The 15,258-nt window shown below is 36.8% G+C and overlaps 1 protein-coding gene across 1 annotated transcript in view; it reads left to right on the top strand.

Moving 5' to 3' along the window:
• The window catches only part of dok6 (docking protein 6), a 92,962-nt gene extending 81,441 nt beyond the window's left edge, over positions 1-11,521 (top strand). The window contains exon 8 of the mRNA XM_081353192.1: positions 10,821-11,521. Coding sequence (XP_081209318.1) covers positions 10,821-10,975 — 155 coding nt within the window. The 3' untranslated portion in view covers positions 10,976-11,521. The remainder of the gene's footprint in view (positions 1-10,820) is intronic.
• Positions 11,522-15,258: the final 3,737 nt, after the last annotated feature.

Consider the following 15,258-nt stretch of genomic DNA (forward strand, 5'->3'; position numbering starts at 1 on the left):
GATTAATCGCGAGTTAACTCATGACAATCATGCGATTAATCGCGATTAAAATTTTTAATCGATTGACAGCCCTAGTTTACATACATAATTGGGTAGCTGACATTAAATTAGTCTAGTGACAACAGTGTGGCATGCTATACTCCAACTAGAACTATTTTATCATTTTTATTATACATTACTCATATTAGTTGATAGATGAAATTGAATATTTGTACTTTTAAATATGCATTTGTTGCACCACATGGTTATTTAAATAAACTAAGTAAACAAATGAATAAATGAATTAAATCTAAAATATGTATATCATCTAGAAGATACAAACATAAGAAATATGACATCTAGAAGTCGGGGGGGGGGGGGGGGGGGGAATTCACGGACCTGTTATTTGTCAACTACCCAATTATAGACTTTTGAAAATGGAGGCTTTTGCTTAAAACCTCTTCCTCTGCCTTCATTAGTTTGGCTCATTTACTTTGGCCTTTAGGTTTGTAATCACCTTGCGGAGAGTGGTTGTCTGGTGATGGCAGGTTATATGTGAGCAGCAGATTGGGCTTGATGTAAATTTAACTTTAAGAGCAGGAAAATGGGAGTTTACTAATGCATAGAAATGCATAGTGGAAAAATGTTTTTCCCAGTCAAATTGATTTCATTCATTTAGTCATACTGTATGCACCCAGTAGCGGCTTCTGACAGCGAATGTGTCTTGAGTGGATTCTTGGGCTAGTTTATGATAAACATTTTGTAAGCTTTATTTTCTAATCGCTGAACTCATGCAGAACGTTATTCTGCCTGACAACCTGTTATTTTGCCTTCTCTCATGTTGATTGACAGGCTTTTAGTACACACGACACACGCATAGAACGCTATTTAAAATTACCTTAATGTAGTATTTATTGCCAGAACAGAACTACATTCACATGGGCTCATTTAAACTAAAGGGTTTATACTTTCATTAATTTGATACGCTACTCCACTTAGGAAGAACAGACATGCCAACTAGTTATTGACCTGATGCAGACTAATATACAGATATCTGAAGCAAATTGATATCGTCTTGGAAACTGCGAGGTTTGCGTAAGGTAAAAATGCGAGGTTTGCGTAAGGTAATGTGAAAACAAGCAAGGCAGCCTGAAATCTGTCCCAATAGACCTTATTCACAGCAGCGCCATGACAGGATAGACTTATCATGCTTTCAATGGCATCCGCTGAAAAAGCCTGGGTAAAACTCCTAGATCACTTATCATTTTTCACAGCTGTTCCATGTTGTCTAAAGTTTTTTGTCTACTGACATTTCTTGGAAAGAAATTTTAGCATTTTTTTGTCAGCAGGTCAATCCAAAAACACATTAAATAACAGTACAACTCTCTGAAAAGATGTATATCTGTCCCTCATAGCCTCGCTTTCATTCCTAAAAGTCGCCATGAAATCAAAATTGAGACTATTTACTTTGATAGTGCACATTACTAGTTTTATGTTGAACAATTAACCAATGCAAGTTAATACAAAGAAAAGAAAAATTGTCATGGTAATCTTTAATCAAAATCTGAAAAGTCACTCCCGCTCTGGAAAGGCGTTAGCCTAGAAATCTAGACGCACCCTAGCAGCAGCAAAATTTATTTTGGCAGCCAGGGTAGTCTAGCAACTCTCCGTTGACTTTCAGAGCTGTAAAAACCTAAATTGGGTCAGGCCAATCACATCGTGAATAGAGTAGGCAGGGCGGGCTTAACAACATAATGACGACAGAGTTGCGACGGTTCCCTGCTACTTGAAAACAAAGAATGACGGCTGCTGGAGAACAGTCTTTCGAATCGGCTTTGGCCGCGACTCTGGAGGACTTAGAGTTAAGTTTTTCTTTGAGAAAAGAGCAAAGAACGGCACTTAAAGGGGACCTATTATGCCCCTTTTCACAAGATGTAAAATAAGTCTCTGATGTCCCCAGAGTGTGTATGTGAAGTTTAAGCTCAAAATACCCAACAGAATTTTATTTACAGCACGTTTAAATCATCATTTTTTGGGTCTGTGAAAAACGCACTGTTTTAGTGCTTCTCCTTTAATGCTAATGAGCTGCTGGTTCACGGCACAGGGGGCGGAGCCTAAGCAGCCGCGATCAGAGCCAGAACAGGGAAGATGATAATAATAAAACAGACAGTCACAGTAATGGTGTTCATTTCGACCATAAAAATGCCTACAGAGTCAGAGAATATATGCTATGGAAGCTTGTTTCCGCCACAAAAAAAAAAAAAAAGGATAATTGCGACTTTTTATCTCACAATTGCGAGTTTACATCTGACTTTATTTCTCAAAATTGTGAGATATAAAGTCAGAATTGCGTGAAATAAAAGTCACAATTGCGTGTTTTAAAGTCAGAATTGCGAGATATAAAGTCACAATTGCGTGTTATAAAGTCAGAATTCTGACTTTTTTTCTCGCAATTGCGACTTTATATCACGCAATTCTGACTTTATATCTCAGAATTCTGACTTTATATCACGCAATTGGGAGATATAAAGTCAGAATTGCATGATATAAAGTCGCAATTGCGTGTTATAAAGTCAGAATTGTGAGATATAAACTATTCTAAGGTAAAAAAAAAAAAAAAAAAAAAGTCTGTCTTTTTTTCCCCCTTAGAATTGGACTTTATATCTCACAATTCTGAGAAAAGATGTCAGAATTGCGAGATATAAACTCGCAATTATGTGTTATAAAGTCAGAATTGCGTGATATAAAGTCAGAATTGCGAGATATAAAGTCAGAATTGCGTGATATTAAGTCAGAATTCTGAGATATAAAGTCAGAATTGCGTGATATAAAGTCGCAATTGCGAGAAAAAAAGTCCGAATTCTGACTTTATAAGACGCAATTGCGACTTTATTTCACACAATTCTGACTTTATATCTCAGAATTCTGACTTTATTTCACGCAATTCTGACTTTATATCTCGCAATTCTGAGAAATAAAGTCAGAATTGCGAGATGTAAACTCGCAATTGTGAGAAAAAAAGTCGCAATTATCTTTTAAAATGTTTTATTCAGTGGCGGAAACAAGCTTCCATAATATGCTGTATGGAGTTGGAACAGGTATAGTTTAGTTTAATTACGATTATAACCTATTTGGCATTGCTTGTATACACTATTAATGCAAGCTTGCTGTAGGACTCCGTCTGACGATCTGAATTGTCTGAATGATGACACAAAATATACTGATGAGTTTAATAAAGTTTACTGTATGTCACACAAAAGATGAAGCATCAGTTTTTCTTCAGAAAATCACTGTTAGAGCTGAGTAAACAGTATAGGAAGTACATAAGTAGGGCTGGGCGATAAAACGATAACGATAATTATCGCGATATAATTTTTCTCGATAAAACGATATCAAGAGTTCGATAAATGTTTGATTATGTTTTTGCGCCAAAAGCGGAACGAAACTCATTTGAACCGCGCGCCACACGGACCATTTATCCGCTCGGCTCAAATTCCAAACGGCAGCGCGAGCGCGAGCTCCCTAGAGCCGATGCGTTAACTCTGATCGGTCTCGGTCACGAAATCCAGTGAGAAGCGCTTGAATTCAACGAAGAACACAAATGTCTCAGTGATTTAAACCAGTTTAAAGGCAGATGAAACAGCGCTGACAAACAGGAGAAACACTGCGCAACGATACTGTCAGAAGGCTTTTCCGTCTACAAATTCCCATCATTTACTGTAATGTTTGCCTAGTAATATTAACTGCACCATGAAATGTGGGATACACATATTGAATTGTATTATATTATTAATGTAGACGATGTATTAAAGGACTGGTGGAATATAATTACAGTATTTAATAATGTATTTAGGCTACTGTTTTTCATACAAATTCCATAGAAACCATAAAGTTACATTTTGCCATGAGTGAGGTTATCATGATCTAAATGCATGATACTGGATGACCAATGGTTAAGTTTAATAAAACTCAAACAGTCAGAATATTACATTTTACCAAATAAAAATTAGCACATGCAGAAACTAAGAAATTAATTTTCCAATAAAGATATTTATTTTGTTAAGGAAAAATGACAAATGTTGAATGTTCTACCTCAGATTTGTGAAATGTTCACCAGTTTGGCAAGTGTTTGTCATGATATGTTCTGACAATAAAAGTAGTTTAAAACCACAATTAACGCTCTGGTTTCTACAACTTTCACTTAGGAGCAAAAATCTGCCTTTAAACTTGAAAGAAATAAAGATTTGACTTTTATCGTGATAATTATCGATATTGACTGATATAAAAAAAAATATCGGGATATTTTTTTTGGCCATATCGCCCAGCCCTATGCATAAGTAACTTACATAAATTTATGTAGAGTTGAGGGAGCATTTTCTTTGAAAACAAAATGAATCCACCTCGTCTTCAGTGGCTGGCAGATTTCAAGAGTAAATAGAGAGAGCTATGTGAATGAATACATCCAGCTACAACACCTTCAACGCTTGGGAGATGCTTCGACGCTTCTCGTGAGTGCATTGCTGCAGCAATGGCGGATGTGTACAACTCGCAGTGAACTCGATCAGGGCGGGTCTAAGTTATAACGGTATGTCAGTCAACACTCGTGGGCGGGGCCTGTAACTTTAGTGATGTCACTAAAGCCACATTCTGAAAACAGGTCGTTTGGAGAGACTGCTTATGATTTATGGAGATAAAAAAAAAAAGGAGTGAGGATTTTTATCACTGTAGGGTGGTGGTGTACACACACTGCCAACACACATTTATGTCCAAACACCATACAAAAGTGAATTTTGCATAATAGGTCCCCTTTAAGTCATTCTTAAAAAAGGAAGATGTGTTTGTAGTTTTGCCGGCCAGATTCAAAAGTTGAATCTATCAACTAACATAAGCTCCGCTGTTGGGAAAACGCTCTGGTTGGTTGAAGTGTCCTATTGCGTGCAGAGGGAATTTGAAAGACAGCCGTTTATCCCGCCCCTCGGATTGAGCCGTGTCTATGGTGAGTTCTTGCCAGGCTAGAATGGCGTTCCTTCTCTGGTTATGTCAGTTTGACGGCTTGGGTTGAAAACGCTTAACCCCTCTCAATCGCCAGTCTACTATGAGCGAGGGATGGAGAGGAGGTGCGCTAAAGTAAAATCCCACCCTCTATTCAATGTTCTGTTTTCACTTGGAAATACGTCACTGAAGTCGGTTTCACCTTCTGGTTCACATGGACTTTGAAAATCAAAGATGGTGCTGCTGTGAATAAGGTCTATGGCTTTCAATTTTTCACCACAGATTTACACTGGAAAAAGTAGAGCTGGGGAACCGGGTGAACCAGGTGTGGATGTTTTGGATTACAGACGAGCTGTTAAGATCGGTTACATCTTAACATACAGCGGATTATACCATTTACATTAGTTTGCTTTAGAGCCACTAACATCTCATTATTCACATCATGTTCGGAGTTACTACTGGTCAGAGGTTTCCATAAATATCTAGTTTACATGTGTTGTCTATATGTTGTAACTAAGTTAACCAGTGCAATGCACACATTGTTATTTGTTTGTGGTGTATTGGTTGCAACTCAAGTGTCCATTTATGCCAGAACTACACTAAGCTGATGCAACATACCCATGAAGCAAGTGGCACTGAGATGTCATGCTGGAAGTGCAGCAGTGGCACTGCTTTCCTCTTTCACTGCTACATCTTTCTATCCATGGAAGCTTGTTTCTGCTACAGAATAAAAATTAAAAAAGGCAATTGCGTCAGGAAGAAACAGTCAAGCAACAGGAGGTGACAGTAACTGTAAGTGTTTTTGTATCTTTTTCTAATTTGATTAGGGCAGTTGTAGTTAAAGATTGTTTGTTTACTGTGCTCACGTTCTATAGTCGCGTTGAAGTCTCGTTTGTTCAACAACAACAACAACAACAAAATTACGTATACTGCATTAGACTAAACTGGGACTGGTCACAGCACTTGCATATTGTTGTCATATTGTTAGTTTAATTGCTTCTATTGCTCTCCTCATTTGTAAGTCGCTTTGGATAAAAGCGTCTGCTAAATGATTAAATGGAAATGCCTTATTTATATTATTCTGACTTTTTTCTTGCAATTGCGAGTTTATCTCGTTTTCACAGACAAGGCTTAAGCTAGTCCCGGACTAAAATGCATGTTTGAGCTGTTTTAACTGAAAGCATCTTGCACTGACATATCTTAAAATATATCAGTGCCATTTTTTTTGTCTCAAGATTCACACCAGTAATGTTTTTTTTCTAAGGCACGTTAATAAAATCTACTGAACTAAGGCCTAATCTCACAATTCTGAAGTTTATATCTTACAATTCTGCCATTTTTTTTTCTCGCAGTTCCAAATTTCTCTCACAATTCTAAAAAAAAAAGGTCAGAATTGTGAGTTATAAAGTTGGAATTGCACAAAATAAAGTCAGAATTGAGAGATATATAACTTTCGCAAGATTGACGAATTGCGAGAAAAAAGTCGCAACATGTTTCTTGTTTCTCGCAATTGCAAGTTTATATCTCGCAATTCTAACCATTTCTCACAATTGTAAGATACAAACTTGCAATTGCTAGCTACAAAATATGAATTGCGGATATAAATTAACGCAATTACGTTTTTACGCAATTACGTTTTATTCCATGGCGGAAACAAGCTGACAGAACAATAAAACTATAATGTGAAGGATTACAAAATGTTCAAAGTATTAAAATATTACATTTACACAATGAATACAACAGGTTAAAGCAAGTACAACTCTAGACAGACTGGTGTGTTCTTCTCGCTTTAATGTCAAGCCAATGACAAATCGTCTTTGTCCCACCAGGTTAGATCAGTGTATTGCAGCCTCTTGTGCGTGTGTGTGTATGTGTGTGTGTGTGTGTGTGTGAGAGAGAGAAAGTTATGGTCTAACCCAGAGCCCTGGCGCTGCAGGAGCTGTCTTGTACACAACAAATATGCGTGTTTACCATCCCGGACGATAATTCCTCCTCCTCCTCCTCCTTCTTTTTGTCCTACCAAGCTGAAACAGGGCCAGAACTTTGAGCAACAGATGCAGTAAAATGGCTTTTTTCTAAAGGCTGGCTTGTTTCAAGTGAGGTTCGGAAGGCATGTTTGGCTTCTGTCATTTCATAGGAACTAAGGAAGAAGCATCGAGAGGTTGTCACTTTGTTTTCTTGTCTGGTTGTTGTTAGTTCGAGCCCCTGCGGTGGGATCTGATGGTGTTGGCTAATTGGCTGTTTGCAGTCAAAATCTGGGAGTCAAACACAGCAGCGCTTCTGTTGATGTTGTATTAGCTAGAATAAATGTAACACCATGCCAGTGTTTGAAAATAAATCACTACACATTTTATGTGCATGTTACTCCTTTAATGACATAAATATAAGAGGAGATTGTCATTTAGTGGCTCCTCTAGTGTTTGATGTTTAAAAAGTTTAATTTTAGTTTAGCATTTTTTTAAGCATTTCTATTTAGCCTTATTTTTATATTTCAATGATCAACTTCATTTCAGGTAGTTGCCAAGGTAACATTTCTAATTTTTAAGATTTCTGTTTAATAACTGTATTTGACTACAATTTTAAAGTAAAAATGTATTCGAAATGAAGCTGAAATAAAATAATTTTAATAGTTAATTTTAATTTTAACAAAAACATTTTAATAGTATAGATGTTAATAATATAATATAAATGTTAACTAATGGCTAGTGAAAATGTATTGCCATTTACTGAAAATCTGCACTGGGATTTTTTTTGTTTTGTTTTTGAAATAAAGCTGAAATAAAATAAATCATTTCATTTTTTATTTCAAATACAAACAAAAAAACACTTTTAATAGTTTATATTTAGTTAATGATAACAATAGTTTCTCTTTGAATAACCGTTTTTACTAATATAAATGTTAGCGAAGGAAAATATGTCGCGATTTACAAAAAATCTTTTTTTTTTTTTTTAACAATATTCACATAATGACAAATGAAATACTAAGACATTTGTTTAATTAATTCATTTTTTTTGTTATACAATAATAATGATTAAATATATGCATATATAATCTATAAACATCTGTATTTTTGTCTGTTGAAATGACTAATGGATTCGTACTGCAGACTACAGTCACGTAGTCTGATTTTTCATTATGGTTTGACTCAGTATTTGATCAAGATATAGTTTCCTGGTTGTTCAGGTACACTGTATTGCCTTTGTTATAAGAAAGTGATACAGCTTGTAGACTCTAGACATTGCAAATATTGAGGTTTGGTGTGTGTGTGTGTGTGTGTGTGTTATCATCCAGCTCTGTTTATCTGGCCGTTGCTTCATTTCCTCCATCCTGTAGAGCTCACTGGCAGCTCAGATCATCACAGAACCCTGACTGCAATTTCCTAAGGTGATGGAAACACGCATGTGGATCATGTGTGTTGGCAGGTCGCTGGGGCCGCAGAGGCATAACATGTTTACCAAGCATGCAGGACAAGCGGCGCTCCAACTGTCCTTGGGTTCATATGGCTCCCGCAAATCCGCTTACATCAAAAGTGTAACATCTGGATGAGAGGACACCCTCTGTGCTGTGTGAATCATGTACCAGAGCGAGAGTGTTCAGTTCTGCTGCAGGATCCCTCAACGCAGAGGTTAGATTCAACCCTTCTCGGACACACCTGCCGTGTGTTCAGGAAAACCCATTCAGATGGGGAGGGTTGGAACTAAACGGCACCTAGTTCACACAGTTGAAGATGCACACACTTCAGGCTTTAAGCAAGAGGAGTTATGTCAGATTATGCAACAAATATGGACAACGGGACATGATGTCATGATTTAGAGCCAGGGTTATTATAGTTGACTAAAACTAAAACCAAAACGATAAAAAATTCAAATAAATCGAAAGTTAACTGAACTTTTAACTTGTTTTATTGCAGTTAGTTGCCGAGGCAAGATTTCCTCTTTTCATTTAGTGTAACTTGATGTACTCAAATGACTAAAACTGAAATGAAAATGAATAAAAACTATACAGACTTATAAAAAATATAAATAAAATAAAAATATCAAAAACATACAATAAAGTGACTGAACATTTAACTAAATGAATCCAGAAAATATGAAAATTAAAATAGTATCTCAATGATACTAAAATAACACTATCTAGGGCTTCTGTTTTGGTAATACATTTGTAATATTAATTAATAATAATACTAGTTTTGGGTCAGTAAGATTTTTTTTTTTTTTTTTTAATGTTCCCTTAAATCTCTTATGCTCACCAAGGTTCCAGATTCACATGATCCTTCAGGAATCAGTCTAATATGCTGATTTGATGCTCGAAGCGTTTATTATTATTATCAATGTTGAGAACAGTTGTGCTGCTTAATATTTTTGTAGAATATATTTTTCTTCAGGATTTTGTGATTAATAGAAGTTCAAAGTATTTGTTATAGTTTTTTGTAACATTATAAATGCCTTTACTTTCACTTTTTATTAATTTAATGTATCCTTGCTGAATAAAATAATACCTTCCTTACTTAAAAACCTTCCGTACTTTTCACTTTCATCTTCAAAGATTCTATTATTCATAATTAGTCAAAACTCTATAGGCCTACTGTCTATTGATCAGATCTTAGGCATGAAATCTCTAGTCATGTTAGTGATGTTTTACTTTGCTAAGTAAAGCGGACAAGTAAGATCAAGGATAATAAAATTAAATATGATATAAAGAAAATCAATGTGTTTCACTGCATATCATCACTTAAATGAACACAGTATCCGCTGAAAATCACCATATTAACAAACACTTTGTTGTCAGTCCGGATCAGTTACACACACAAAGAAATGTTCTAGCAATAGTATAAAAAGTCTTCATACATGTGTATGTTCAAATAAAACTTCTGCCACGCTTTCATAGTCTTTTTGCTCTGAATTTAAAATATTTTGATCATAAAGTATAAGATAGTTTTTGGAGATGTTTAGGTTTGGTCAAATACAACATCTGCACCAAATTGCATATCTTTGGCTCAGTTAGGGCCTGAGGGGTTTTTTGCCCTTCTTGATTTTGAACTCCATAATCATATTTTTATAAAATAGATTAGGTGAATTTTCATGTTATGCCAACTGTGGATCCTCCCTCATAGTTCTCACCAAACAAGATAACATTCTCGTGTCCTGAGTCTGACTTTTGGTCCTTTTTGCTAAATGCTGTGGGGTGATTTAGATGAAAAGCATGTATGGATTCAGTGGAAATAGTAGGCATGCTGGCACTAGCACTGGAGCAGGATTCAGCACTCCTGTTTAGCTCAAAAAACCTAAAGAAATATTTTTACCAAAACACCCACCCACCTGTAAGATTAAGTTATGAGGTGACAGTCTTCCATGCAATACCTGTGCGTTCCTCAGAAGCGGCTTGGTTTCTATATAAGGTTTGTGTCGTGCGCTCGGTGAGACTGTGTTTGTTTGAGTCAGTGCTCTATATAGCCTATGTGCTCGCTGTTGTTAAGAAACAAGTTTTGTGTGATTCGCCTACTTGGAGAGCAGGTATCCTCGTCTCACCCTGGGTATTATTCTACTCCTCATCCATAATTGATCACACAATCACCTCTAGAAAATCGAGTTAAGCCATCTAACGTTACCTCTCCCGCGAGCGTGCCAAACACTGATATGTGGAGAGTTGCCAAAATCTCTTTCCCTTCTAGTTTGAGGAACTGTGTTATTAATGCACAAAGACGATCAATGCTGCGTTCAAAAAGCTAAAGTTAATCAATGCGCAGGAATGTGTTTTGCTGTACAGTTCTTATTACCTTCACTCGAATGCCTTTTCGAATCAGTGCCGTGTCTATAACATGCATAATGATCTCTCTGGCTCTTTCTAGGTACGAGTTTGACTATGACACTCATTCCACGGGCTCAGACGTTTCAAAGCTTCCTCTCCGAGCAGACTGAGCAGGAGCAGGAGCAGAACCAGGATCAAGCAACAGCGGCCTCTAGTGGCCACGATAGGAACTGCAGCGCCTCGCCGCTCCGTTGACATGCACTGTCACGGCTTGACGAAAGCCACAACTCCCGGACATTCCAAAGCTTTAGGAAGCTCATAGACACATGAACAGTATGAACTCTCTTTTTCTCTCTCTCTCTCTATATATGTATGTATATGTATGACTTAATTATTTGTAGAACAGGGTGTATACTAAGAACTCTAGGAGCCTCTTTTTGTACGTTGAAGAAAAAAAACAACAAATGCCAAAAAGTTGTACCATAAACTTTATTTTCCTTGTGTAGTTTAAGACAAATGGACTTTCTGCAGTTATTTTTCAGATATACTGTAAATATTAAAGCGCTGTAGCGCTTGCATCCATAGTTTCTTGCATTTTTGTCTGTCTTTGTAATGGGACACCCAGTTAGCTTCTGTTAAACAAGGAACATGTTTGTGTTTAGCACCCTGCACTTTTGAATTAGAGCTTGTTTTGCACTTTTGTCGTTTTCTTTGGGTTTTATTATGCCATGATGTCTGTAGATGTGTGGTGTTTTGGGGAAAACTGGAAAAAAAGCTTACTTTTAAAGGGATAGTTCACCCAAAAATGGATATTCTGTCACTGTTTATTCACTTTCCAAACTCGTATGTTTTTGTTTCTTCTGTGGAACACAAAAGAAGATATTTCAAAGACTGTGCTGGTTGCTCTTTTCCATGAAATCTGGAAAAGCTTAAAAAAGGACTCAAAAGACTTCTCTAGACTGTCAGTCCAAATCTGTGAGTGAACAGCAACAACAACAACATGAAATCCAATATTTACAAATCCGTTTTGATTTACATTCAAATGTGGTTTGAAATCCTATTCAAGTCTCATTTCTGGAAATCGGTTTTAGTCTGGTTTTTTTTTTTTTTTTACTTTCTCATGCCACGTAAACACATTTCATACTGTATTAAAAATGTATAATCATATTCTATTTAATATTGCAATGCGACACTGCAAACCCCTCCATGCTGTTTTTGCTGTATGCGGACCAACCCAACGCAACATAATGCATAAACCAATGCAGATATTCCAGAAAACAAAAGTGCGCCATGGGACACACAAATCATCTGAACAGTTTCGATACACATTGTGGACAGTCTATTTAGTTTAGATCAGATTCCAATCACGTTTATGAACAAATCATTGTTTTGAATCAGATCTTTTCAATGAATCAGTTAAGCCATAGTCACACTAAACTTTGAGCAAATTTCTATGGACACTGCAACGATTGCAATATGACGTCACACTCTGCGGTGTCTTTTTAAGTACATAATTCAACATCTAATACATCAAATATGCAATCTTACTCCAATGTACTAAAACAGTGCAGTCCTGTAGATTCAAAGTTTGCGTTCTTTTAATTCAGTTAAGAGCTCACTCAGAGTTCACTATTAGGCCTTGTCCACACGAATACATTTTCGTTTGAAAACGCATCTTTTTCTCTCCGGGTTGGCCCTCCGTCCACACCGAGATGCCATTTTTGTCCTGCAGAAACAGCTTTTTGAAAACGCTTTCCCAAGTGGATAAATTTGAAAACGCCATTTTCTCATTGTAGTGTGAACTGTGAAAACGGAGGCATTTGAAAACGCTGTTTAGTGACTCATTAAACCGATAGATATGTACTGCTATTCACTTACACATTGTTGCTAAAATATGTTACTTTGTGCACTCTTCATATCACAGTCCTGCAAAGATGACGGAAAATTTACTTGAAATTGCTGTCCTGCGGCAAAACATGAGAGCAGTTGTGTTTTAGACCAAACGTAGCCTATAATGGTGAATGGGTGCGAACTGGACGCATTAGTTAATGGTGAGATATTTTGCTAAATACAATGATCCTGCCTGAAGAATAGCATGAGAATTTTATTATATTATATATAAATGTTTGCGTCTGAATTTGTGTGCTTAAGCACTATTAGGCTATATGACGTTTTGCAGTATAAATAGTGCAAGTAGTGTGTTCACACTGAAAATTCCAAATAGAAAAAGTACAGGCTACTCGGATGATGCACTTACTCAACCAAAAAAAAAACGAAGGGTGGAATGTTGGACACTTCAAATTCATGCACTTAACTGTCTCAGACTCCCATGCTGAATGGCAAAATAACCTTATAAAATGCATACACTACACGGTTGAGTACAGTGCATAGTGAAGTGCGTCATCTAGGACGCAACTGTTGTCTGTTTCGTCTGTATCATCTCAGTGAGTTTTTATGAGGTTTTACGTAAGGTGAATTTAGCGTTTTCCGACGTTTCAGTGTGGATGAGAAACTTTTGGATAACGCTAGAGTGGACGGAGAGCTTTTTTTTTAACTAAAATGTTAAAAACACCGTTTTCAAACGTGTCCGGATAAATGTTGACGTATAGCCTAAACTTGAACTTTGAAACGCAACGAAATGTGAAACTAGCGTTTCCGGACTCCACCATTCGCATGTTTATGAATAGAAATCAATTTAATGAAAAATGTCGTGTCCCTTTAGTTGAAAAACGCAGTCTGAATGATTAATTTACTAAGGCTACGTTTACACGGAAACGATCTGAAGAGAAAACGCAAAAGTGATCACTTTTTATTCTGCGTTTAGACGAGCGTTATCGGGGGGAAATCTGCGTGCATACGGTGACGCAAAAGTGTGTGAAATTCAATGTAGTATGCACTCCAGGCGGCTAGGTGGCAATGTGAAGCACTGATCGGTGCCTTCACTGTCTAGCAGACTTTTGCGTTTTTACCCTTTAGACGGGAACGCGACGGTGGAGCGTTTTTAAGATTTCCACTCTGGAGGGTGGTTTCACTTTTTTGCGTTTTTAAGCCCCAAAAACGCCGTCGCCGTCTAAACGAAAGGCACATCTGATAAAATGTTTTTACGTTTTCACCCGGGCAGAGGTGGGCACAAATACATCAAAAACAATTTTGTTACAAACTACAAATACTGGCTCATGAAATGTAACAAAATAAAATACAAAATACTGATGTGAAAAATGTATTTAAATAAAATACAAGTAATTAGTATTTTGAAAATACAAAAATACTCCCACAATAATCTTAAAGGGTTAGTTCACCCAAAAATTAAAATTCTGTCAGTAATTACTCTACAACCCTTATGTTGCTCCAACCCCGTAAGACCTTCGTTCATCTTCGGAACACAAATTAAGATATTTTTGATTAAATCTGAGAGCTGGCTCACTCCTCCATAGACTTCTAAGACATTATAACTTGCTGGCCCAGAAAAGTTATTAAAGACATCATTAATATAGTCCAAGTGACTACAGTGGCTAAATCTTAAGTTTATAAAGCGACGAGAATACTTTTTGTGCGCAAAAAAAAGAACGACTTTATTCCACTTTTCATTTACTTCTCTCTGGGCCTCGAGTGAGTTCACGTAGTGTTTAAGCGTAGCGCTTCTGTGTTATACGTCACACACATCACACACATGACCAGCGTCGGCCAATAGTGAGCCTACGTGTGACGTACAACACAGAAGCTCTGCGCAGTTACACTACGTGAAAAAACTCGAGGCCCAGAGAGAAGGAAATGAAAAGTGTAATAAAGTCGTTATTTTTTTTTTTTTTTTTTAAGTATTCTCGTCGCTTTATAATCTTAAGATTGAGCCACTGGAGTCACTTGGACTATATTAACGATCTCTTTAATACATTTTCTCGGCCAGCAAGTTATAATGTCTTAGAAGCCTATGGAGGAGTGAGACAGCTCTCAGATTTAATAAAAAAGATCTTAATTTGTGTTCCGAAGATAAACGAAGGTCTTACGGGGTTGGAACAACATGAGGGTGAGTAATTACTGACAGAATTTTCATTTTTGGGTGAACTAACCCTTTAATGCCGTTTTTAAGAGGAGCAGCGCCACTTCTTCTCCTGTGTTCAAAACTCATTCACATCTTGAAGGGAGCTCGGTCTACAGGGTGTCACGCGATTTTCGTGCATCTAACCTGGACATTGCCATTGCCAACATCAGACCGAAAATATGGCAAAATCATTTACTATGGTGATAAGCATATGGTGATTTTTCTTAAGTATTTGAAATACTCTAAATACACTCCCTCAAAATATTTTGTTACAAACTACATTTGATTTTTTCCACACCTGCAAAATACAAATTACAAAATACACTAAAGTAATTAAATACGTATTTAAAATACGTTTAATTGAAATACTGCCCATGTCTGCACCCGGGAGCGTTCTCGTGTAAACAGGGCCTAATCCGAGTGATCTGGAGTCAATTATCTGGTCACAGCGGTTAAGACGACAACAGTCATACAGGTTTGGAATGACACGAGGGTGAAA

This window comes from Scardinius erythrophthalmus (genome assembly GCF_964197995.2).
Source record: "Scardinius erythrophthalmus genome assembly, chromosome: 22".
Lineage (NCBI taxonomy): Eukaryota > Metazoa > Chordata > Actinopteri > Cypriniformes > Leuciscidae > Scardinius > Scardinius erythrophthalmus.